Source organism: Pezoporus flaviventris, unplaced genomic scaffold (assembly GCF_033815535.1).
Source record: "Pezoporus flaviventris isolate CSIRO_AGI_PZ_B2104156 unplaced genomic scaffold, CSIRO_AGI_Pfla_v1 ptg000070l, whole genome shotgun sequence".
NCBI classification, from domain to species: domain Eukaryota; kingdom Metazoa; phylum Chordata; class Aves; order Psittaciformes; family Psittacidae; genus Pezoporus; species Pezoporus flaviventris.
The window spans coordinates 2,479,930-2,507,747 of record NW_026892618.1 but is presented as its reverse complement, the minus strand read 5'-3'; the positions used below and the strand labels follow the sequence as shown (position 1 = coordinate 2,507,747).

The following is a 27,818-nucleotide window of genomic DNA, read 5'->3' as shown; positions in this document are numbered from 1 at the left end:
CTGGGATCCTTGATGCTACCTCCCTTGCAAGGACACAGGTAGCAGCACCTTAATGGTTTGCTAATGCTCTCCCTCCTGACAGTTCAGTCCTGACCATGAGGGTAGCAACGTCAGTGAGAGGTCTGTGGGGGTTCAGGTAAAAATGTATTATACATTAAGAAAAAAAACCACACAAAGCAGTAAAATTTCTGCTGCTGTCCTCATTATAACATCTTACCTGGCTGTGAAGCTGCATGTTATTGCTGCTCTAGAAGGAAGGGGAAGGCTAAATCATGTTACTTTTATTGAACATTTGGTTCTTCTATGTATTTAGTCGGAGGAGAAAAGAAAGAGAGGGGCAGACCAGTAACAAAACTTTCTAATGTTTTCCAGTGGAAAGTTGGCCAAACTGTAATGTCGATGCATTGAATCTGAGGGGCCTGGGCCTCACCCATTGTCTTTTAAACTGACTTACATGAAGCATTCGTTCTAGCACTGATACGGATTAGCTGAAGGGTTTAATCAATCTCTTTACTGCTGTATGGTGCAGCTGTACCCATTTAACAATTTTCACAGCTCACTGCCTCTAGGACTGCACTAGGCTCTACTCAGCTATAACTCAGAGCAAGAAGAGTTAGAGGAGTAACAGTAAGGTAAAAAGATAGCTTGGCTTGGCTTGGAGAATCATGACATAAAATTCCTCTGTCCTGCTAGTCCAAGAAATTTCCTCAGCATTTTAAAACTGTGACACAGGACATGGGATTCTCCCTGTCCTCTGTTTTCAGAGTCTGTAATGAGAGACAGAGGGACAGATGCTCCAGACCTGACCTCTATCCATGCATTTAGTTAAGTAATCCAAGATGGGTGACTGTGTCCTACCTGAATCAGTGCAAGGGGTATATCTTCATCATGAGACCTTCAGCAGGTAATATGACTGGGACACAGCCAGCTGCTTTAGACAGTTACATGATCAAATGTGGGTGGCCGGTCACTGTCACGTAACCCAAGGGTGCAAATCCTCTTTGTCCCCCTTTTTATTTTTTAATTTGATCACTCTGTGTCAAAGATATCTGGGGATTCATTGCTGCTGGTGTAGATGCACTAATTTATTTGGGATTAAACTGGTGCTGTACAGCCATATTTATCATCAATGGTTCCATACAGAAGAGTATAGTGAGATCTTTGTAGCTAATCTTTGTGGGCTTCTTTAGGCCAAAAATAATTCCCACAAACACTTTCTATCTGTCCTTCCCTGTATGATTAATCCCTCATTTCATACCCATTTTCAAAATGGAGATACCATGCTGGGAGATTCAAATCCTGCCCTTGGAAGGCTAATAGTGCGTATTTTGTACAAATAAGTGAAAAGGTGGATGTTATGAGAGGGGATTACATATCCAGTCACTATGGCAATGTTTCAAGACCAAGTCTGTAGGATCCTTGGATCATAGACAGTTACTGTATTTTTCAAGGTGCTATTTTTCTTTCTCTCATTCTGGAATGAATGAAGGCTTCTCTTGACAATTATGCATTGGGAGCCCTATGTAAAGCATCCCTTTAGCAACAGATCCATCATAGGGTCAGCTAGGTCTAATCACATCAAATTCTCTGGAATGAAGACCTATTTGGCAGTAAAGAAAGGTCAGTCTCTCACTTAACAGTATCACTTTAGGATTGCATGCATTATAGTTCTGTGGTGCAGCGTGTTAACACAGAAGGCCTGAGGCTGGTTTCAAATTATATTTCAGGTCACAAGTGAAAACAAGCTGTGGATGGAAAGAGTTGTGAGGTATATCCTGTAAGACATTAGAAAGTTATCACAAAACCTGCTACACTCATCAAGTTTGCTCAGAGACAATCTGAGAAACAAAAAACCAGCTGAACAAGATTTGAGGTGTTTTGCAGGTCAGCATTGCAATATGCTGGCAGAGTTAGTAAGAAAACTGCCTCAATATCTGCTCATAGTATCCTTGGCTCTAGCTATCATTTCCAATTGCTCTACACCATGAGAATTGAGGTTTTGATGAACACTTTGTCTGGAAGTGAAGCTGAGGAGAGAAGAAGCAAGGCTACAGTGGGGAAAATAAGAAACACATTTGTTTTAAAAGACAGAAAGAAAAGTCATCATACACAAATATGACAGTGGATATGCTCATGCCTTTCTCTTGAATGAGAGGAAAAAAACACCTCAAATCTGCTATATGTCGATTTCCATTGGATAGCTTTGTAGAGTTAAAAAACCCCAAACCTCTAGCAAAATGTGCTCACAGAAAATCACTAGAGGGAAAATTCAATATATCATGAACCTATGGGGGCAAATTCTGTTTGGGATCTCCTGTTGTATAAACATGCATCACTGAATTTCCTTTGGACAGACATTGGTATTACCAACAGCAAAGTATAAGCCCCTGTGTTCCAGTGCTTAGTTATAAAAGAGTCAATCACATTTGTTTAAAATCTGGTAAGAAGCTAGTAAAGAATAATCAACAGTGCAACAGGTAATCAACCAAAGCAAGTAAAAAATGCTGTCACGTACTGTGTATGAACACATGGCCTTAAAGAAGCCCCCGAAATGCCAGACAGCCCATGCAGGTATTCCACATGGCCCAGAGTTACTTTCATCTGGTGGACAACCACCTCCTTTCACAGTGGCTGTATCAATTCATATGGCTGGTGAGAAAGCTACTTTGGGCATACTTCATTATGACTGAACATCATGTCTGTGAGATCTAGCAGTCATCGAGCCCCACTTAAGCCTGCACTGGAGGCTGAATGATGCAAATGCCTTGAACCGCCCCTTGAAAAGGTTTTAACTCCTCAGTGTAGGATGATTTGGCTCTATTTAAGACAGAGGTGGTGAGGGGCAGAGCGTGAGAGTGTAGACTTATCAGGCCAAAGTATTATGCATTGATCACTGGATGCTCCCACTTAAAAGCACTTTTTTTTCCATAATGTAACTCATCTTTCCAATTCTACCATTCCCTGAAGAGATTTACCACAAATTTGTGTGCTGTCTCCCCTTGAATTGCTTCGCAAAAGACAATTCCTATCCCAGGAAGAGAAAATTATTTATGATGAGAGTTTCACGCATTTTTCTGGGTGTTTAATGAAGCCTGAACTTGAGTGGAGCAGAGAGAGTGCTCATTGTTGAATTTTTTTTGAGATCACTGCACAACAAACAGAAACAGAATAAGCAATTAAGTTAACTGGCTTTAAAACTCATATTGGCTGAGGATTAAGGTAATTACGTCTGCGCTTACACACATTCATTGCAGCTTTAAACAGTCTTGCTTGCTGTTTTGTTGCTGATGTGGTTCTAAAACTAATCTGAGTTGTTGTCCTGCGGTTAATTACCTCAAAGGTTACAAACACAAGCTCTCCTTGCTATAAATATAGCTATGTTATTTGTATTACATCCTCAAAAGAGATGCAGACCTCTTTTGCTAGGTTTATACAAACAGATCCAACCGTTTCTTCCTGTATCAAAGAATTTACAATACCTTAGACTTAAGGGATCTGTTAAAATAATACACAATAGATGGCTTTGGTATTGTCATACAGTGATTTCACTGTCAAAGCAGAAGAAAATCTATTTTTAAGTTTGCGGGAAAAGAGAGACTGGGAAAGAGGTATCAGTCTCCACAGTATCACTGGCAGGGCAATGTGGATTATTCACTTTCTGGGTTACAAATAAGTTTCCTTTTAAAAGGCTGGAATGCAGGGGAGGGGAAAGGAAGGAAAACCCCCACACTCTCCTTGTCTAACAAGGAGCCACAGCGTGAGAACCACTCCCCAGCAAAAGTAATCTGTGATTGACAATGGTTTTCTTTGCAGCCAGGGCTAAAAATGGTTTAGTTGTAAACAGACAAATACAGAACATTTTGATGCCCTTTATGTATGCAAACGTTGCTTACACAAGTACTCTACATGCTGGCGGCTATCTAGTGGCACCAAGCAGGCAGCACCCTTCAGAGTTCCCGAAAACCAATGGATTTTCATATCAGGGTATGAGCACAAACACAGGAGAAGAAAACAAATATCTTGTAATGAGCAGATTTGCAGAGGGCAGATTCACAAAAACTGGAAGTTTATTCTCCAGACAGTCCAGGCATTCATACGTGTGATCTTAGGCAAGCTGCTATATTTGGCTTCACCCTTCCTGCCTGAAAAACTGATAGAAATACTTGATTCTTCACAGAGAGGATGAATGTGTGTAAGGCACTCAGTATGAAGACACTGGGAGCTCTGCAAACAACCAGGAACAAAGTCTGAGACTTTGATACAAGTTCCTTTCAATCTTAAAGTCAGCTCTGAGGTCTACAATGAAAGGACATCAAGGAAATGAGGTCAGGTGGGACAACCTCAGAATTTCACAGGGAATACGAAGGAACCTTTTTATTTAAACATGTAAAATTGACTTGTGCTGAAGAAAGTTAAGCAGCAACAGTTTATGTATATTTTCAACAGTTTGAAAAATGTTGCTTAACATGAACTGTATCTCTGTGGCTTTGTTCTTCCTCACTGATTCTTTCTGGTGAATCAGACATACTCACAGACTTATCCAGGGGTTCTGCAGGTGGTAAAAGGGCAAGATTACCAGCCTTTTCCATGGCCAATTTGCCTAAGGTTAGCAGAATCAGTTCCTTGATGTTAGCGATGAGCTCATTTGGAGGTAAGCTTCCTATGCACTAAGAAGGCCACCTAAACTAAATAGGACTCGGCCCCAAAACAATGTAGCCTTCTAAGGTCCTAAAAATGAGTATCTGGTAAACACGTTGATTTGTAACCAAAAGAAATCTTCCTTTTAAAAATGAAAACCAGAAAAAAAAAAAATGTTGACAGCAAGATCATAAGTCACAGAAACTCTATTATGAATCAAAACAACAGATGTAACACAAACAACAGCATCTTTTATAAATACAAATACGACTTTTCTATTTCATGCATTGGAGAAACTCATATGCCCCAAGTAAATTCCCCTGAATCCCTCAGTAGTGTTCTATGGTCAGTGTTGACACACTGCTACCAAAAAAACCCATGGATGATTTATATTCCAGCAGTCACTAACCCCAAACCGCATTTTTTTGTCAGACCTGACATTAATAACTAACTATATTATTTTTGCAGCAGAAGAAGCAAAGTGAAATCACCTGTACTTTGGTTCTTCACAGTGAATCATTAGTGATTTCTTGATCTATATTCACTTTCCTTCTTTCTTTATTAGCAGGCCTACTGACTGCATTATCACCCTAAGCACCAGAGAGGAACTAAATTATCACAGTGCTCTCTCCACAAAGCAGGCATCATACAATGTTAGCTGTAATCAGTCTCTGGGCCCAAACACCTCAGATTTCAAACAGGAAATAACTTTGTCCTTCCCATTTCACACTCTGAAGAACCAGTGTTCCTGGGACCGCAGGAACTTCTCCAGGTCAAAAATTCTCTGGATTTGCACTTATCTGTTACTGCAACAGATAAGCTACAATTGATGAATCAGTCAAAGTACCTTGCAGAAGCAGACAAGAGTGCCTGCCCTTGCTCACTGACAATGGGAAAAGTAGAACAGCCAGATCACGTTTACATTTCCATGTCTGATCACATGAGGGAGAAGAGAAGCTCAGCTACTGCTTCATTCCTTTCACGGTATGCCCTGTTACTGGCAACTCATTCGTTCTGCGTAGCCCAGGCCCATGAAGAAACAAAACTCCATTGAACAGCATTTACAGAGCTGCTTCTATTTCCCATTATCAGGGTATTCATCTGATTATTTATAGGTAGCTTTCAAAGACTATTACTAAGACTTTGCATAATGAACACATAAATTTTGCACCAGCTCTAGCCTAACAAGAACGCAGGGCTTGACTTTTCTCTCGCCAGTTTTGCACTGGTGTAATTACACTTACTTCAGTGGTGAAACCTCTGATACAAAAGTGACAGCATGTCACAACATGACATTCATGAACCAGAAAGTATTCCTAACTATCTCTAAATACATAATGAAGGGAATGCTTCTTTTTAACATTTCATCCCTATTTTCAGCAGGTACGTCAAAACCTAACAACTTACTCGTCTGACATGATTCTACAATGTTATTTCTGCCCAGTCATGTGCACTAACTGTGCCATTCTCTGCTCTTCCCATCCTGTTCCAGCTTGAAACTAACCTTGCACTGACTCTTTTGTGTCTAATCCACACTCAGGGTGGAGAAGGCTTCTCAGATGATGGAAGTCAATAGGGAGTTTGTGGGTCAGGGTTAAAGGGAGAACAGCAATGGGAGACATTACTGTGGGGATCTGTTACAGCCCGCTTGATCAGTAGGACTCTGGATGAAGCACTATACAGACAGATAGTAACAGCCTCACGCTTGCAGGCCCTTGGGGGACTTCCCCCCATGGGGCACTTCAATCACCCTGATATCTGTTGGAGAGACAGTACAGCCCAGCACAAGCAATCCAGGAGGTTCCTCGATTGTGTGGAAGACAACTTCCTTCTGCAAATAATAGAGGAGCCGACAAGGAGAGGTGCCATGCTTGACCTCGTGATCACCAACAGGGAAGGGCTCGTTGGAAATGTGAGGCTCCAGGGCAGCCTTGGATACAGCGATCATGAGGCGGTTGAATGTGAGATCCTCAGGACAGTGAGAAGAGCGTGCACCAAGCTCACTGCCCTGGACTTCAGGAGAGCAGACTTTGGCCTCTTCAGGAACCTGCTTAGGAAGGTTCCATGGGATATAGCCCTAGAGGGCAGGGGGCCCCAAGACTCTTGGTTGATATTCAGGGATCACCTGCTACAAGCTCAGAAGTGTTGCAACCCAACTAAAAGGAAGTGCAGCAGGAGGGCCAGGAGACCTCCTTGGATGGATAAGGAGCTGCTGAGGAAAATTCGAGTGAAAAAAAGAGGCTTATAAAAGGTGGAAGCAAGGACAGGTGGCCTGGGAAGAATACAGGGATGTTGTCTGGGAAGCTAGGGACCAGGTTAGGAAAACTAAGGCCCGGTTAGAATTAAACTTGGCTAGGGATGTGAAAGATAACAGGAAGGGATTCTACAGGTACACTGCAAATAAAAGACAGACTAGGGACAACGTGGGCCCTCTCTGGGAGCTATCAGGAGAACTGGCTACCCTGGATTTGGAGAAGGCTGAGGTTCTTAATAACTTCTTTGCCTCAGTCTTCACTGGCAAATGCTCTGACCACACCACCCAAGTCTTGGAAGGCAGACGCAGGGACTGTGAGAATGAAGACCTTGGGCCCACTGTAGGAGAGGATCTGGTTTGAGACAATCTTAAGAACTTGAATGTGCACAGGACCTGATGAAATCCTTTCACGGATCCTGAAGGAGCTGGCAAATGAAGTTGCTAAGCCACTGGCCATCATATTTGAAAAATCATGGCAGTCGGGTGAAGCTCCTGACTACAGGAAAAAGGGAAATATAACCCCCATTTTCAGGAAGAGGAAAATGGATGACCCGGGGAATTACAGACCAGTCAGTCTCACCTCTGTGCCTGGCAAAATCTTGGAGCAGATCCTCCTGGAAGGCATGCTAAGGCACATGAAAAACAACAAGGTGCTTGGTGACAGGCAGCATGGCTTCACTAAGGGGAAATCCGGCCTGACCAATTTGGTGGCCTTCTATGATAGGGCTATGGAACTGATGGAAAGGGGTAGAGCAGGTGTGATCTACCTGGTCCAGGTGTGATCTACCTGGACTTGTGCAAAGCGTTCAACAGTGTCCCACATGACATCCTTGTCTCTAAATTGGAGAGACATCAATTTGATAGGTGGATCACTCGGTGGATAAAGAACTGGCTGGATGGCCCGATGCAAAGCGTTGTGGTCAGTGACTCTATGTGCAGCTGGAGATCAGTAACAAGTGGTGTCTCTCAGGGATCGGTGTTGGGACCAGTCTTGTTTAACATCTTCGTCGCTGACAGGGACAGTGGGATTAAGTGTGCCCTCAGCAAGTTTGCCGATGACACCAAGCTGTGTGGTTCTGTTGATACCCTGGAGGGAAGGAATGCCATCCAGAGGGACCCTGACACACTTGTGAGGTGGGCTGATGCCAGCCTTATGGAGTTTAACTATGCCAAGTGCAAGGTCCTACACCTGGGTCAGAGCAATCCCAGGCACAGCTACAGGTTGGGCAGAGAAGAGATTCAGAGCAGCCCTGCAGAGAAGGACTTGGGGGTGCTGGTTGATGAGAAAATGAACATGAGCCGGCTTCATTGTGCGCTTGCAGCCCCGAAAGCCAACTGAATCCTGGGCTGTATCAAAAGGAGTGTGACCAGCAGGTCGAAGGAGGTGATCCTGCCCCTCTACTCTGCTCTCGTGAGACCTTACTTGGAGTATTGTGTGCAGTTCTGGTGTCCTCAGCATAAAAAGGACATGGAACTGTTGGAACAAGTCGAGAGGAGGGCCATGAGGATGATCAGGGGACTGGAGCACCTCCCGTATGAAGATAGGCTGAGAAAGCTGGGGCTGTTCAGCCTGGAGAAGAGAAGGCTGCGTGGAGACCTCATAGCAGCCTTCCAGTATCTGAAGGGGGCCTGTAAGGATGCTGGGGAGGGACTTTTCATTAGGGACTGTAGTGACAGGACAAGGGGTAATGGGTTAAAACTTAAACAGGGGAAGTTTAGATTGGATAAAAGGAAGAAGTTCTTTACTGTAAAGGTGGTAAGGCACTGGAATGGGTTGCCCAGGGAGGTTGTGAATGCTCCAGCCCTTGTGGTGTTCAAGGCTGGGTTGGACAGAGCCTTGGGTGACATGGTCTAATGTGGGAGGTGTCCCTGCCCATGGCAGGGGAGCTGGAGCTAGATGATCTTAAGGTCCTTTCCAACCCTAACTGTTCTATGATTCTAAGTACCAATGAGATGCAATGGAAAAATTCTTTTACCTTGCTTTCTCTTTTGTTGATGGACAAAGAAGCTCTAAAATACTAATGCTGTTTTGGACTACAAAACCTTTACATGTTTAAACCCCATGCAAATAATTATGTATTGATAAAGAGGCAATTCCTGAACATAATTTTAATTGAATACATCGTCCTTCCCCTTCTCTGTCTGCTGATGCATGCTCATCTCTCTAGCCTTTTCTAGGAGGCTTTTAAAGCGTAAAGTTACAGAGCTCAAATGCGTAAAGTATCATTTCTCCAAAGGCACATGGTCAGAACTTAAGTTTGAAATGGTTATGCACTTAGTCATAGAATATATAACATCACATGACTTAGACAACAAATCATGACACACAGAGCAAACGCTGTAAACCACACATCATTCGAATTCTCACAGAACACTTCACTATCCCTCCATAAACAGATTCTGCCAGGCAAAGGTGGGCTCACAAATTAGACTCTTGAGTTTTTTTTCAGTTTAAATGTTGCAAATGCTCCATTCCAGTAAATTACTCTAAATGACTCTGGTGTAAAATAAGTCTCTGTCCCATTCAGATCATAGCAAATTAGAGGACCTGCACATAAGACTCTTCCTGAGGCTACTCCACTACACCACACAGATTTTGGCGCTTCATCAGGACACTGGCATTCCTACTACTATAAACATTGAAACAAGATATTTCCAAAAATCTTCTAAACCCACCTCAGAAAATGGAAATCTAGTAGGTCTTTTCTAACTTTCCGTCCTATTAAATTACATACATTACGTACAATTAAAACCTGTAGTACAAATGACTTTATTAAAGAAAACCCAAATCCACTGAAAAGAGCATCTTCATCATAGAAGAGGTAAAAGAAATGAAGTATTACCTTGGCAGGTTCGTTCATCTGTGAGCAGTTTATAGCCTTTTTGGCAGCTGCACTCAAAGCTGCCAACTGTGTTTCGGCAGAAATGGTCACAGCCACCATTGTTTACCAGGCACTCATCAATATCTGCAAAGAACGAATGAGCAAAAATTGAGTTCATGACAGCAATTCAGTAGTTCAGGGCAGGAGTACAGAAATTTACTCAGACCCCAAGAAGGCTGTTGGCTCTCTTAGGATTCAGGTTGGTCAGAGGTACCTCTTCCCAAAACTTTCTTGCAAGGTTTACAAAACAGCTATGGGCTGAATTGCTCTGGAGGCAGAGAGATTTCTCTCACAACTGGAACTGCCAGATGACCCAAATTGGCACTTTGATGTTAAAGAACATTTAAAGAAGCTTCTTTGTAGATGTAGCGGTCTGCTTAACAGAAGACTTCAGCCTGTGTAAGATGTGAATCTGTTGCCTTGCACAGGAACTATCAAAATGCAAGAACACATGAAAAACTGAAATAACAACCAAGTAAAACATACATGAATGCTGAAAATTCTTCCATTATCCCTACATAAACAAATGTAGGAATTTTTTTTAATTAGCATTATATGCTGGTTTTTCCATTACGAATACAAAGTCACTAAATACCCATTTTCATGTGTCTTGCTTTCTTGATTTAATATATATATAATAGAAGAGCAACTGCAAGTGCATGTGAAATGTTGCTTTTTCAGTTGTTCTGAAGCCATATTTATATATGTATATATGCATGAAGGATGAGATCAACGGCTCTTACTTTACATACTGATTATGAAGAGCATTGATGAACTTGATAAGACCTCTGTTCTGAATTTCAGACTGCTGATTCTGCTTCCTCCACCTTATAACTTCTCCCAAAGGTGTTGAAGAACTGGAATGATCAGTCCTTTTTCCGATCAAGAAAAGTTTGCGCAATAAGTACATGACAGGTCACAGAACCTCATTTAAAATATAGGGCATCTTTCCATCCTCCCTCACTTATAAAACCATGCATCCACGTTCATTTGAAAGAGAAATATATGTGGTTGGCTTCTTTTTTTTGATTTTTTTTTTTTGTATGTGTGGGTTTTTTTTTTCTGTTTTTGGTTTTGTTTTGTTTTGGTTTTTATATTAGGAGTAGGACAGTGCAAAAATAGCTCTTTTTAGGGGTGCATACAGTGAAGAAGTAACATGATATAAAGCCTTGGCTGACCACTTCTGAAGTGAAAACAAGATCTTTCAGAAAACCAAGTGGAGAGTGATATTTCCTATTGAAAAGCCTCTTGCTGTAAGGGCTTTGAAACTCTGAAGTAACAGCTGGCCATATAAAAAGCAAAGATTACAAAATGCAAATCTAGGTGCCAAAAGAGCTAATATGAAAAGATGGAAATTTATCAAACACAGCATGATGCTGGTGAATGAAGGGTGCATTTAAAAACAATTTGAATTTAGGATTACTTATAGTGGATGTCATTCATTCATTTTTGAAAACATATTATTACTGACATGGGAGAGTAGTACGGCTCTTACCATGTTTCTGCATGTAAAATATAAACAGAAGCAGAAGGAGCAAGGAGGTAAATCTAGACATTCAATAGCTAAAAGGCAAATTCAGCCATCCTTTCAAAAAGGCACTTTGCTTCACTGACATTGACAGAAATATCCTCAGGAGACCATACTTCTCAAATAAACAAGAACAATGCATATTGTTACAAAGGTTTGCTTATGAGTTGCATATGTGCAAAGAGAAGGCAAATTTGCTCTGAGACTCTCTGAACTAATACTACTCCTTATTACTTTTGTGTCTAGCTCTGCAGAGGAGTGGCTTTTGCACTCAGTCCTATTAAAAGCATGAAGGTAAAACGGTAGGCAGCAGCTGTGGTGGTATTATGCCTTGAGTGCTTTCCACAAAGACAGCTGAAATCTTTATGCATCGGGTAACAAGTTCTCAAAGTGATCTGAAACCAGCACTTGTGTTTGTTGTCTGGTCCTCAGTTTTGGTGAACAAGCTAGTCAAGAACAGATAACCTTAGGCTCTCAATCTCATAAATCTGATGAAGAGCACACTGAGGGTTGCTATACATCATACCATGAGACTTGAGGGAGCAACCTATTTGGTTTCAGCTGTGACCACCAGCACAGATCTTGACCCATCAGTGGCTTCAGTCACAAGACTTTGTCCAGTCCTGCAGGCTGGCATTTCCATTGGTAGAAGTGATTCCTCCCAGCCCCAGTACTTGCAACCGGCACTGTGCTGCAGGTCTTACGATGGATTACAATAGTTTCATGCTTTTGCACAGTGCAGGTGTACCTAACTACCTGACAAAACTGCTGGACAAATAGAACTGTGAATTAAAATTACTAATATATTATGCATCATAAACATGCAGAGCAGTCACCCATGATAAAAACAACATGACCTTTGGGCTACTCTGCTGCCTGAGACTGCTTGAAGCAGAAATTACTTGCAGCCTGTCAAACACCATTCTGAAGTGAGGATTGACATTTTAAATGATGGCTCCTTGATTTCACACATTAAATTCAAAATTCCAGTCTAACTTTCTTTTCAGGGTGTCCGAAGACCGTAAGGGACAAAAATGAAACCCTCCTGGCTTCAGAGGGTAGATTTGAACCTGTTAATCGTTGTTATTCCACTGACAAGACAGCGCATCAGTTCTACACCAGCAATTCTTTGGGATATTTTGAACCAGGAATATTCTGAACTGGGTAAAAGATGGGAGAGTCCACAGGAAAAGAAGGTGTTCATTCATTTCGTGTAGCTGGAAAACATGATGTGGCCTTTTGAAACCAGGACCATCAAAACAGAATAGAGGTCAAAACTGTTAGCTGCAAAAACATTCTAAATAAGACGAACAGTGCCAACGTCTCTCCTTTCACTGTATTTCTTTCCACGGCCATAGCGAGACTGACAAGGCATGTAAAAATTATTTCACTCTATGGAGAGCAGTGCATCGCTGCATTTCACTTGGAAGAGAGCAGTATCCAACTGTATCATTTCTAACTGGTTCACAGAAATTGCACAAAGTCTATATCCCCACTATTTTTCTTTCCACAGCTATAAATAATTCTTGTTATGAGCCATGTGAAAATAAATGATTCCACTGTGTGAGAAAGTGAGGCCCCATTTATCTTTAAACTGACTGGTACCCAACTTTGTCAAATGCCTGTTTGAACTTCACAGAGAGTATGTATGTCGGCCTATCATATAGGGAAGAAAAACACAGTGGAAACCATCATGGTATCTCTTCCAGCTTTGAATGATTTAGTCAAATATCCCTGTACTATTATTGGGACTGTCTGTGGAGGAGACGTAAACTTGGTGTCTTAAAACATAGTTCTCAAGTGGCTCCTTTTCAACTGATGATGCAAGCTGCAGAAGAATGGCTCAAACTTTCCATGCTGATCTGCTCCCCTGTATCCCCAGGAATGCAAAAGTATATAAAGAACTGTATGTCTCCATGGGGGATTGCACATAAAATGCCCTGGTCATAAGTGTTCAGACAATGTGCAGGTCATTTCAGACTAAGAGGTCTGATGGGCTTTCAGTGCATTAGCAATGAAATCCCAAAGGATTTCTATTAATGCAATAATCAATATTGTTAAATGATAACTTGCTCATACAAGCTGCCTATCTGGCACAAATACCAACTGATGTGCCCAGCACAAATGGGACACATGCAGAAATGGAAAATACAGGCCAATGAAAAACCATAGAAGCATTAAAATGTACTAGTCAAAATAGCAAGTGAAGGCAACTAAGCATTCAAGCCCCCTGTTAGCCCTGAAAATGGTTCACTCCTCGACATACAACTGAAAAAAAAAAAGCAAAAGCAAACATAGGATTTGCACAAAAGTACCTAAACCTTCTTACATTTTTTATATTTTGTGGAAAAAAGCAATTGTAAATAGTAGTCTGGAGATGGAACTCAGCAACACCATCACAAAAGCTGTGGGCCCATCTGAACCCAGAAACAAACCCTGACTTGCTGTTCACAAAGAGTGGAGAGGTTTCACTCCAGCTTCTGTGACTCACTGTCATCTCTATGTGCATTGTGAAAGGTAAGTCTAGGCTTGCAGCAAATCCTATAAGCAAAGGCCTGGCATAAAGACAGTCACTGTGGTGAAGTTAAGCACGACTACTCTCTGGATTTGCTTATGTGATCCTAGAGCATTGTGGAATTTGCTAGTAAGTCACAGTTTTGGCACACAGATCCAAGTACTCTTTTTAAATATCCTTTCTTTGTAGTTATTTTGCAAAGCTCTATATTCTTTTTGACACTCAAAAGCTAATTTTTGAAGAATGGAATGGGCAATAATTTTATAAGAATGAAGGAGGAATAAATGTTTCTGAAATAAGTTATGCTAAGTTTTCTGAGCATCTCAAAATATGAGGGAGGCAGTGGAATCAGTGTAAAATACAACTTCTCAGCTTTAAATAAAGGAACAGAAACTCAGTTGCTTTATGATATGCTGTATAGCCCCAATCTGACTAGAAGAAAAAGGCAGTCCATTATTTTTCTTTTCACGTCCTTGTGAATATTAATGGGAATGACTGTTCCTGTTCTACTTGTACATATTTAAGCTCTGCTCAGAGTAATTCACATTTGGAAGGACCTAGCTCTGATCAGGGGTGTGTGACCACATGTGTGTGCATGTATGCATATAAACTCACGAAGATTTGCCTTGCTGCATACAAGTCAGAAAACAAATTAAAAAGTAGGGATTTTAGGCAACTTAGACCTTAACACTTCACGTAAGCTGCTTAAAGGCAGGTGCAAGGGTAATCAACCTGCAATCTTCACTTAGCTGTTGAACAGTGATGGGTATGGAGATTTCCAAAGCCTCATCACAGGCGGAAGTGAGGCTTCTCCTTTCAATGGCTGGACAAATATTTGAACTGATTGTGTCTGTCTAATCCTTTTCAGTTTTGAAATGCTACCTAGCTCCAGTAAAATAATACACTCCCAGATCAACCTGAAATAATTACAGAAACTTCGTGCCCTTCTTGTTTGTATTAATGACAGCATGTTAGCATTAATAATGCTATTACCAACACAGGCTGGTCATCATATTTTCTAGCTATTCTGCTAGCTCTTGTTCCCTTCTTTCACAGTTTTCCTTTTCTTTCCTTCTCTTTTCTCATACTTCTACAAATCACCACTGTCCCCTAAACCTTGTAACTAGTGTTGCCTTGTTGACCCAGGTATTAGTGTCCCAATCCATGCAGACTACAGAGTGCTTTACAAAGCAGCCCCACAAAACTTTTTAGCCCCATGTCAGCAATGGGGAAATAAAGGCACAGAAAAACAATGTGGATTCACCCACACTTGAATGAAAGCCCAGTGTGCAACCCAGCCAGCTACCTCGCTTAGATATAGTGTGTCAGTCATCCCAGCCTTGCACAAAACACATTATTCTACATGTTGCTCTACGTTACAAATATTACCAGAGCCACCAATGCTAAGACTGCTATTATTTTTTAATATTTGCCTGCTGCCTTGCACTAAATCTTGAAATATATTGAGTAACTCAGGATTCACATAAGCATAACCTACTGGGCTACACTTGCAATGCTCTAGGTAACACTTTCCATAGAATCTTAATGCATGCTAGGGGTAAACTATTAACGTATAATTTCATATCCTCAGACTCAGGATTCAGTGCTACTGTGAGAAAATATAAATCAAAGTAGAACTTAGGTTCTGCTGTTTCCTCCAGAAAACATCAAGCCAGCCGCTGTCTGGTACTTTACAGGGAGTTGTAAGTACTAGTTCCAGTCTGGGCAAATTGCAACATTTCTCTGCTTTACTTCATCCTCACAGTGGGGGTATCGGTAATTATCACTTGATATTTTCAGGAACAATGCTTTAAAACGGATTATTATAATTAAACAAAGCATTACAAATTAAAGCCATTTACCATCAGAATTTTTCAGTTAAATTACATTTTCTTTTAACTTGTGGTCTGGGCTTCTGAATGGCCCATGCTGGTTGTGTTTTGCCCTAGAAGATTTTGTGAATATGTGCATAACTGTACATCCGTCTTTACTTCAGGAAGTACATCTGCTGTTCCACCCCTCTACCTCTAACTGCATAGCTCATTCCCCCCAACATGCTTTGCATGCTTCAGGGAGAAATAATTCTATTTATGCAGTGTCTTCTACTTAAGGATTTCAAAGGGCAACAGCTTATCAACTTCATTACATTAAACCTACACAAAACTTTTGCAAGAGAGATACATTTAATTAATTCTCCTTTAACAAATGTGAAACTAAGGCAGGTAGGTAGCGTGTGACTTCCCTGCATCAGATAGCTGCAAAATGAAATAAAGCATATATTCTAGCACCTCTAATTTGAGTTTTGCACTTCAGCGACATCCTCATTTTCCCTCCCACAGTGCTAATTAACTGTAATGTATGATAAGCATTACTGAACTGAAGCCCCACTAAGTAGCAAATGAAGGTTCTCCGTTTAATTAGCTTTATGGCTAGGTTGTGGGGCAAGGCATTTCCCTAATTAACAGAATTAAAACTAGACTGGGCAGACAGGAATGAATGTAATTAAAAGTTAATCTCCCTCATCCTGAAAACAAGCTGCCCACAAAATAGAGCGCTTTGTGTAAATGCTCTTAAGCATGGAAAGGTTGAGGCAGGTTTCAACACATTTCCCTCATGTCACTTTCTCCATTTTCACCTGTTATCTTTGCAATTTCACGAAGAAACCTGTCTTCCAACACAGATGGTAATCTGTCACATATGGATTTAGGTGTCAGCTATTCTCCTCCAGGACATATCCACTCTGACATTATCCACCAACCAATCAATAAAAGAGTCTGCCAGGCTGCCAAGAGATCAATCACCTTGTAAAACAAACATTATGTCCTATTATTTTCTTATTACAGTTAATTAGATATATAAAACACAAAAAGCTTCGAAAGTGAAAAACTTCTAAATGCTGTCAGAATAGTTTAGGCCCTGATTTCTCATTTGTGAAAGGGAAGGGATTTACTAAATCTAATGTGAAAAGAAAGGATTTTCATTTAAATTTTTTGCTGAACACTGAATTCTTTTTAAAACTTAACAACATGTTAGTGCAATGCTGTGAACCTAAAAAGTGCAAGCTGTCTTTGGCTGTGACACTAGAATGTGAAGTGGACCGGACACATAAAGAAATTGACTGATGGAATCTTTTGCTATCTAGTCTGAGCTAAATGCAAAACTAGTGCACTCCCTGCCCAAGTGATAGGAATCCCAGAAAATAAAGTCAGTTTTTCTCCTACTGTAACTTTTGATCAATCAAAATGCTTTTTCTAAACACTGGTGAGGGAGAAATAAATGTGCAGTTGAGACTCCCATCTGTACTCAGGGACAACAAAAAATGTGTCTCTGTTTTCCAAAGCATGTGGTAAGTACAGTACATCAGATGCTAGGAACCTCAGACGGCAACAGTGACCATGTAAGTATGCACAGACCTGGATGGTGGCTGTGGTTCAAATGGTGGTACAGAACTGTGCAGATACATTGGGCTGACTACTTATCTACTTTAATTGTTCACACAGCCACTATGACCACAATAATTCTACATTTAACATTTCTGCATTTTATGCAGGAGGAGCTGAGACAGAATAACTACTGGCTTTGATGAAGGTTACATACATTAGCAACAGTAAAGGAGTTACAGTAAAGGAGTTCAGGGCTTCTTAAGGCATAAATCTCGGGAGCTGACATCCCAGGGCATCTTCTCTGTACTAGATCTCACTAAAAAACAAGGCCTTGCTCTTACAATATTCAAATTTTCTGCGTAATCTCAAGGAAGAGCACAGGGGCATGTACACAAGATGTACACTACTGGATGTGCACTACTGGACTAAGATACAAGAATTCCCAGACTTGGCATATTAACTCAATTTACCTTTACTCATAGTTGTTTTCATTTCTCCCTCTTGGAACTATTATCTGCTCAGGAAAGCTCTGTGCTTACTCCAAGAATCTCAGTTTGCTTTTGAATGTTTTGTTTAATTAAGGAAAAATTAAAAATAAAATTGGTATTAAGGACAGTTGAAGATACTGATGCTCCCTCCAAAATCCAGCTGAAACTATGCTACCTTTTCCTATCATAAAGCTACTTCTGCTGATAAGGGCATCTGAATACAATTAGCCCACTATCATTCAAATGCCTCATAGCTGATAATGAATCAAAGAAATCTGGCTGAAGATTAAAAGTTAACCCTCCAAAACTTTTTTAAGACATTGTTTCAACCAACTAGGGATCTGTTCTGTACCAGAGAAGCCAAATACTTCATTGAGAGCAGGATCTAGCCATATAAAACACAAGCTGTATTTTATGATGAAAAAAAGCAATAATAAGAGAATAAAAAAATACTGTAAGCTCTGAATATTGGTAGCTATGATTATGTGAGTAGTCAACTCCCAAATTAGAGAAAGCACGGCACACTTTTATATAATAAACTGTGGTTGCTGATCCTCAGGGAGCTTTATATTGTTGAATAAATGCAATGTCTTTTCAACAACTGAAATGCAAAATATGACCCTCCCAAGCATTAATTTAAAGGATTTGGCATTTTCAAAGGGGAGGTTCACAAAGACAAATAACAACTGCAAGTTTCCAGGGAACAGGGATATTGCCTAGTCATGAAAAAAAACTAACTCAGTACACATGCATTTATTTTGTGGGGATAGATGGAACCCTTGGGAGGGAATGAAACTCAGTGAGTTATATGGCAGCTGACCCACGTCTGCAATTTTTTAATGGAAGATAATCTGTTATATTTGTCTGTCATGAACAAGTCTACAGCAGACAAATGAATTGTACGTCTTTAACCTAAAAACTAAATAAAAGGCAATTCCGCCCATAATAGGGAAGGGGTAGTGAAAGTTCCACACAGATTCTGGATGAGATAAATCTGCAGCAATGGTTAGAAGGCAGATGTTACTCATGGTTTTATTTGCTGGATTCCGCTCTTCACCTTTTGTATTGTTTTGTTTTCCATTCCATTTTCCTCTTTCTGACAAATTTCACCTGTGCTGGTATCTAAAATTTGCGCAATCCCATGTGTTTGTAATTTCATTTTGCCTCACTGTGGGCTGGAACTTCAATTCTTTCTTAAAAAGTCTGAATCTTTCTATCTCTCCAATATCTCATTCACCACCTATGGTTTTACCACCAACCCTGCTGACCCTTTTCCTCTCTCTGCGCCCTCTTCTGCTCCTCAGTCAGATGCTCTATCATCTTACCACAGGCTAGATTTGCCTCTGCACTGATGACAGTCAACTCCCTCTCTTCTTTAAGAAAGTGGGGAAAGAAAAGATTTGTTATTCTGCTTTGCTTCCCAGTTTTACTTGAAACAGTTGTTTCCAGGACAGCAGCAGCGGGACAGATGCTTATGGCCCCCTCACTGGACACAGCTTTCCACTGAGCTGCTGCAGCTGCCTGCCAGATGCTGTTACTGTTTTCCTCACATTGGGTTGATCTTATTTGTTCTTTGTCTTGAGACTGGATGACATAGATGTAAGCACATAAAATGACTGTGGCCTCAGCAGAGAGGCTATAGGAGCCAGATCTTAATGTTTGCTTCTTTAATTCACATTTAGGTAGTTATTTTGAAAATGTTTTTTGTAGGTACCTGGGAGCTTGTGCTCACGTCTGACTTCCTGGTTTTACCCATCTCTTCTAAAACACGCAGCTCTTTTGATAAACTGGACTTGACCACTGGTCTTCCATCAGATACTCAGCTTTTCCTCTCTAAATCCTAATCTTTATGAGTTTTTTTAGGGACACAGATGGTCTTGCATCTTGCTTAAGTCCCAACAAAACAAAAATAAGCTCAGAACTGCCTGTGTTATTTAATATTCCCAGTTGGCTTTAGTGTTCCATTTGTCACTCTTATCAAATAAACTTAGAAAATTTCCTTTGCATCTTCTTAATTCAACTACAAGTCTACCTGTTATCTCTGCAGCATGGTACACGTAATGTGGTTGATTCATGTGCCAAAGAATTCCCCATAGAATCATTTACTGGGTTGCACTAGAACACAATCTTCATGATGCTTTCCAAAGAGATTTCAAAGTGTGTGTTCTCAGAAACTCTTGCTAGTACTGAAGCACTGAACAGGATCACTGTTTTCGCGACAAAAGTCCTGACTTCTTTCTCATTTAGTGCTGGTTTTGTTACTTTTTTCTTTGGTTAGGCAGCTGGATCTACTGTTTCATAGTCCTAAATCACCCACTAGCTGCCTTTGGTTACTTCATTGGCACAAATGCCTCTATTTTCTCAATCATATGGGTTTTGTGAGAAGAAGAGGAATATTAGGAAACAAAAGCAACATGGAGATCCTTTGCTGCTGTTGCTGCAACATCTACCCAGAAAAACTGTTGGCTTCCATAAATCACATAAGCAGTTTTGAGAGTCACACAAATCCGCATTTACGAAGAAGCTATCTGCCTGTTTCCTGAAAACAGCATGGGATCTCATGATGCTTAACTATGCAGCAGCTTGGAAAATGGTCAGAACTTGTTGCCAGAAAGCAATTTAAAGAAAATTCAGCTATTTTAATTGACCATTTAATTGCACATTTAATCTGTGCATCATACATATATGGAAAATGACTATTTTTATTCCTCCTAAAAGCATTAGTCTAGTTGCTGTAGAGTCCAAATTTTCATTACCATCGTTCTTCATACCAGTCTCATGTTAATTGATTTATTTAGGTGCTGACTTCTCATGAAAGGCAAAGATGTTCCTCTGTCCATTCTCCATTCTGTGCCATAGAATTTTTACGCATGCAAAGATATGAGGTTTGATGGTTTGTTTTGTTTTGTTTTCTTGTTTTTTAGGATAAAAGACAGCCCTCAGCCATAAGATTTGTATTTGCCTTGTATTCAGCATGGAGAGGCAAAGGTATTTTTTGTTTTGATTCATTACTGTAGCGGCTTGTGATTATGCCTTGACATGCTTGACAGCTTGGCCAATACCAACCTCATGAGGCCTCACCAAGCCAATTGCGAGACCCTAAACCTGGGTCAGAGCAATCCCAGGCACAGCTACAGGTTGGGCAGAGAAGAGATTCAGAGCAGCCCTGCAGAGAAGGACTTGGGGGTGCTGGTCGATGAGAAAATGAACATGAGCTGGCTTCAGTGTGCACTCACAGCCCAGAAAGCCAACCGTATCCTGGGCTGCATCCAAAGGAGTGTAAACAGCAGGTCGAAGGAGGTGATCCTGCCCCTCTACTCTGCTCGCGTGAGACCTTACTTGGAGTATTGTGTGCAGTTCTGGTGTCCTCAACATAAAAAGGACATGGAACTGTTGTAATAAGTCCAGAGAAGGGTCACAAGGATGACCAGGGGACTGGAGCACCTCCTGTATGAAGACAGGCTGAGAAAGTTGGGGCTGTTCAGCCTGGAGAAGAGAAGGCTGCGTGGAGACCTCATAGCAGCCTTCCAGTATCTGAAGGGGGCCTGTAAGGATGCTGGGGAGGGACTCTTCATTAGGGACTGTAGTGATAGGACAAGGGGTAATGGGTTAAAACTTAAACAGGGGAAGTTTAGATTGGATAAAAGGAAGTTCTTTACTGTAAGGGTGGTGAGGCACTGCTACAGGTTGCCCAAAGAAGTGGTAAATGCTCCATCCCTGCCAAAGTCCAAGGCTGGGTTAGAGGGAGCCTTGGGTAACATGGTCTAATGTGGGGAGTCTCTGCCCATGGCAGGGGCGTTGGAACTAGATGAGCTTAAGGTCCTTTCCAACCCAAACCATTCTATGATTCTATATCTGATCTCTTCTATTTTCTGATAGCTCTTTGTTTATATGTACAGAGAAGCAAACTCAAACAATGTTTATATTTAAACATGCACTTATTTCTAGTTACAAACACTGGAAGAGTAAGCTGTAGCCTAAAAGCAGAGTCATGTAAGGGGTCTGATGGAAGTACAGTTGCTATATAATGGATTATGAAAACTAGATCTTGATTTGAGTATTGGGAAGTTTACTCTTGGTTTAAGTTGATGAGAAACATGGAGAAATCCATAAGGGAGAAAGAACAGCTCAAAACAAACCACTTCAGTAAACACTCAAGGGTTGTTAAAAGACAATGCATAACTAATGTCTAAAATGCTATCCCGACTCTAGACAGCTTGTGGGCTGGCTCTGACAACAGGCTATAGCCTGCTGTTGATAAAAATCAAGGAAGTCTGATTCCTCTGGAGTAGGAGGTTTTTCTGAGGGAGTGACACAGAAGGTGGAAGGAAACCAGAGAGGGACTAGAATTTCATCTTGCATTGGCTTTCACATGTGATTGGAGAACACAGGCCTCTTTGCACCATTTTTCTTATATTTTGTTTTTATTGTTGAGATATGAAGAGTCACTTTTTTCCTCACTCGTCAGACTCTGAAGAGAACTGGAATTCGTAACCCAGTTCAGAGGTATTTTCAAGGAAAGTAAAGTGGATACCTTATAGGCTGGGATTAGACTATTTGGATGTGCTTATGAGCATATTACTGTGACAGGATATGAATTCAGAGGGTGCCAGCTGTTCCACATTATTCCCAATGCACATATCTGTAAGCTTGTGCAAATAGGAGGTAGCTAAGCCAAATGATCAGGAATTACCAAGGCTGATGTGCTCATTTTTCCTTGGGGCCACCTATTCTTCTGACCATATTCTAAAAATGGGACACTGTGGGATTCCTGAGAGAAGAAAAAGACACAAGGTCCAAAATCAAAGTTGATGCCCACTGAGAGGTGATGCACACAAGAGAGGACAAACATTCTAATTCAGTATCCATAGCAGGGCAATACAGGCCTTGCGGATCAAAGAAGAGTAACAGAAGGTTCAAGCTATACAAAGGCCTGAGGATGACAACCTCTATTTTAAAAATGAAATAGTAATTGTCAATGCCTTTTTTTTTTTTCTGAGGTTCTTGAATTGAAATCGCATAACAACTCAATTTCCTGAAATGTCTAAGAAATTTTCCCCTAAGAAGTCTGAAGTGTATCTGGCTGATCACCTAAAAAACTTGCATCACATACCACTCCCAGGAATCATGGTTAAAATGTTTTGTCTGCTTGGCTTAGTTGCTTCACAGAGGGTTTAAGGACTCAGTGTATCTCAGTCTGTTTCCATATGCAATCTTTTGCATTTTTTTCCAGTGGAGATACCAAAATAGAAAATTAAAGCCTACTGACAGTAATCCTGTCTTTCCCTCAGTTACTTCTGATAGACTCTAAGGAACATGCATACTAGTGCTCTGGGATATCCCAGAGCAATCCAACCCAGATAGCTTTATTTATCCACAGCAAGCAAAGAGAAGCTACTTATTAGCTCAAATGAAAAGCTGCTCTCACTAGTCACCACTGTACCTTTGGCTGAGAGTAAGGCTAAGGGACCATTTTCCACGTGCTACTTTCCAAACCAAACTATGAATATAAGGCACCGTATCAGCAGAATGTTAACAGAATTTTATGCGCTGGACATCAAATTACTCTGACATCAAGCAGCAATGGTATGAACCGGTATTAAAAGAGGGAGTACAACTTCTCTATTAACTACATATATTATCATACTGTACACTACATATATTATGACACATAAGTACTTAGCTATTTCAGGTGCTGCAGCTATCAAAGGAAATGTAATCAGAAGGGAAAGCAGGAAGCAGCAGGTCTCTGCCCCTTCTGGCTTTGCCAGACATCCTCTTCAAAAAAAAACACTGCTGCTTGTAATCTTGTGACTGACATTTATGCTGGCATTTGCTGGTACCACAGCAGCCTGACTGCAGTGGAGGTGATGACTGCCAGCAAGTTACTTCATTTGAGTTTATTTTTTTGCACCATTTGCTTTTTTTTTTTTTTGGGGGGGGGGGGCTTTTTCTTGTTTGTTTTTTGTTTTTTGTTGAGGGAGAGCACTGGAAAATGTTAATGGCTTGCTATGGATAATGGCTCATATTAACAGAATCGTTAGGGTTGGAAGGGACCTTTGGAGATCATCCAGTCCAACCCCCTGCCAAGGCAGGGCCACCCAGAGCAGGTTACACAAGAACACATCCAGGTGGGTTTTGAATGTCTCCAGAGAGGGAGATTCCACAAGCTCCCTGGGCAGCCTGTTCAGTGCTCTGCCACCCTCAATATAAAGAAGTTCTTCCTCATGTTGAGGAAGATATGCTTATGTTAGAATCATAGAATCATAGAATCGTTAGGGTTAGAAAGGACCTTAAGATCATCAAGTTCCAACCCCCCTGACGTGGGCAGGGACACCTCACACTAAACCATATCACCCAAGGCCTCGTCCAACCTGGCCTTGAACACTGTCAGGGGTGGAGCATTCACAAACTCCCTGGGCAGCCTATTCCAGTGCCTCACCACCCTAACAGGAAAGAATTTCCTTCTTATATCCAATCTAAACTTCCCCTGTTTAAGTTTTAACCCGTTACCCCTTGTCCTGTCACTACAGTCCCTAATGAAGAGTCCCTCCCCAGCATCCCCATAGGCCCCTTTCAGATACTGGACGGCTGCTATGAGGTCTCCACGCAGCCTTCTCTTCTCCAGGCTGAACAGCCCCAGCTTTCTCAGCCTGTCTTCATACGGGAGGTGCTCCAGTCCCCTGATCATCCTCGTGGCCCTCCTCTGGACTTGTTCCAACAGTTCCATGTCCTTTTTATGTTCCTCAAAACCTGCATGTGTCTAATGTGAGGAAGCTGAACTGACCTCTTCACATGTGTTAAAAAACCCTCATGTTGCTAGAGAAAGGTGAGCTGGAAAAAGCTCTTTTTGTATGACTCAGGACCTGTTCTAGTAGCAATACAATACCTATTGACACTAATGCTGTGTAATGTGGAGTAGGCACCAATATTCCTTTCACTGTAGAAAGTATCACAGATGTCACACTAAAGGATAATGGTAATAGGAGATGCATAGAAAGTAGACTGCAGATCTCAAGTAGGAGTAGTCAGGCAGTTATGAACAGATTTGCCTCTGTAAGTGACCTCTAGAAGTTTAAACTCTTGAGGAGAAGATTTAAATTCATTCTAATTAAAAATGCTGAGGTATGTGAATGAATTCAAGAGGGAACATTATTCCAGCTTTACAGCACAGTATCTTAGTGATTCTAAACGCAATATGTTCCTCACAGTTATGCAGAAGCTAAATATCCAAATGCTGTGGCTGCGCACCTTCAAATGGAAGTTACACACTTCAACAGGGAACTTAGATGACCTTTCAGCATGTTATTTTAGTGATCTCTAATGGTCCTTATACATTTATGAAAAAGTCATGTACACCTTTGGTAAAATGGCGGTCTCAGATGGAAACCTAAGAATTTTCTGTGGCAACCTAACTGAGGGAAAATTTGTACTTGGGTGACTACCTTCAAGGAGGTCTCTTTATAGCTAAAGAAGAAAACTAGAGCAGTGCCCAAGCCAAAAAATAAAGAAGTTCATTCACATGAATTCATTTCTGCCTGTCTTGAATTTGCCTCTTAGGTGAGACAAATCTTAGTTCAGAAGACCTCCTCCAAACCTACAGACTTGAACCTAAAGGCACTGAGATACCTACATGATGTGAAAAGGTATGGTTATATGTGCCACTACAGTTCTATCAGCCCCAGTGTAAGCTTGGCTTATACATATATTTTACAATATATTGTAAATATATTTTCAGAAGAAGATATTTTACTGGGAAACTACTGGGCATGTAAAACAAAGTCAAGTTGATCATATTAATCAGACAAAATCTGAGTTCTTTATAGGTAATTACTCCTACTGCAAAAACTTCTCCATTTAGGCAATCAGTGAAAAAAATACACCACTCTGAAATTTACCTAATCAAACACAGTCAAACAAAGGTAGCATCACAACTCAAGCAGGCTCATAGTTGATATACCAGATTAACAACCGCATCTTAGTAATAATAAACAATAAGAATAACCTGCAACTCCTTCTGGTGTTCCTTTCTAAAAAAACAGGAAACATTTTCAGTTTCATATGAATTGATCAGGACTGACAAGATGCAATTCTAAAAGCTTTAGTCAATTTAATCCAATTTAGAGAAAAAAAAAACTAAAACAAATTTTAAGTAATTTGGGCTAATGGAATGATGGAGGAAATCATAACTGTTCACAGATATTCCGTAGCCAGGAAATGAAGCCAAATTGGCCAGCTAAACTGTTCATTGTGAGCTTTTCACTTAGGATTAGTGTGTTCTGAATGAAAAGGGAGAAAAGCCTTTGACATCTGAGTTATATTCTCATACAAAACTGATGTTAAGCATTTATTTAAACATTTAATTTAATGAAAACTTTCATTTAACGTTTAACAAAACACGACATATCTTGCTTCACTGAAACTCATTCCGTAACAAACAAAGTCCTTACAGAAACAATTCCATTTTTAAAATTTCATTCACTTTCAGGGTTTCACTTTTTTGTATCCAAAACCAATTTAAAATGCATTTTCCTGCTGGAATAGGCTGCAGTTAAGAAGGATAAAAAGAGCAATTACTATGTCAACCTAATAAAGGCAATGCAAAAATACCCTTTCATTTAAATAAACTCTGATTCAGTCCTTTGACTGAAATTGTTCATTATTCTCTATGCTCCTGTTCTTTTATGGATTGCTTAATGATAAGGAAGGTTACAGAGTTCAGATACTGGACAAACCATTCACAGCTAAGGCATTTCTGATGCTCCCACTGCAGCACAGTCAAGTATTTAAGCATGTAAGTGCCACATTTCTTTGCTACATCTGAATGCAAAAGGATGGGGGCCTGTTTCAAGGAAGTAGAGAGCACACCACATTACTGAGTAACCATGACAATGAGACAGCAGGAAGAAGAAATGTTTGCCTAAACAGCATCCAGTCACATAACCCCAGTGTAACACTGCTGTAGTTAAACAATATGCTGGAGGGCTAAGAAGGGCTTTCTTAGCGTTGCACAGTAGATAAAATGCCCCATCTCTAGAGGGAGATGTGCAGGAACCATTCTGTTTCCTAAGTATATGTCCATGAGATCAGCTGGGCTTGGCAAATATCTATTTGTACACATGAATTAATACGGCTGTATTTAACCCCAGCTGGTGGCAGATTATCAATGTAACATCATATTGCTAATAAAACCACTGTCATTCTAGTGCAGCTGAGTGCCTACCTCCCCAAGATCCCACTGTCAAGCTTACCTGTGAAAATGATGCAAAATAGGAAGTTAGCTATACAAAATAATACACGCCTTGCTATTACAAAACATTTATGGGGCACTGCAAAGTTAGGCAGCACTTTACAGATGTTTATAGAAAAGCCATATTTGAGATGTGGCTTTTGCTCCATAACCATTAGAAATCCAGTTATGCATCTCTTCTCCTGCTTAAAACTGGTATTTGCTCGGCCATTTGACCCCAGGTGTTCAGCAAGTGCTGCACCCTGCACAGTTCCTCTGGCTCTATGTGTACAGTGCTGGGAAGCTGTATTATTCTGGGACAGTTTCTCTGTTAAATCGCTGAGGCAGAGGTGGAGCACATCAGACACATGGTCGCACATTCTGCACCATACCAGAAGCCTGTGGCCCTTCCTCTTGCTCTAATCCACTTCTTAAGAGAACCCACAAAGAAAGCCCCTGTCTCTCTCCAATGTCTTTTGCAGTTATTCCCAGTTCTTCTCTGCTCTAAGAAGAAGAATGCTGCCTTGCTCAGCTTGTCTTCCATCCTTCTGTAGCTGCCCTTGGGCAGACCAGCCCTTTATTGTTTGATCCAGTTTGGCAGCTGGGTTTAAACAATTGTCAGAATCTGTGCTGAGTCTAATCTACTCTGACTTCACTCCTCTTGAGCCCCACAAGTTTTTTGCATATGAGTCTTCTGGTTCATCAGCTATGTTAACTTGTATTTAATTCAATTAAAATGCTGAACTGATCAAGCTTCTCACTGAGGGCAGATTACAGCTGGACTCATGAAAAGGATACTCAGCAGGAAGGGTGCATAGAAATCAACAAGCAAGGGAGCTAGGAACCACAGAACCCCTGATATGCACAATATAGGGGATATTAAAAAGTGGGTAGGAGGCAA

The 27,818-nt window shown here is 40.9% G+C and overlaps 1 protein-coding gene across 5 annotated transcripts in view; it reads right to left on the bottom strand.

The window, feature by feature from the left end:
* The window catches only part of SCUBE1 (signal peptide, CUB domain and EGF like domain containing 1), a 206,996-nt gene that overhangs the window by 40,852 nt on the left and 138,326 nt on the right, over positions 1 to 27,818 (bottom strand). For all 5 annotated transcript variants that reach the window (XM_061472074.1, XM_061472077.1, XM_061472075.1 and 2 more), the window contains one exon: positions 9,736 to 9,858. In XM_061472074.1, the coding sequence (XP_061328058.1) occupies positions 9,736 to 9,858 (123 nt within the window). The remainder of the gene's footprint in view (positions 1 to 9,735; positions 9,859 to 27,818) is intronic.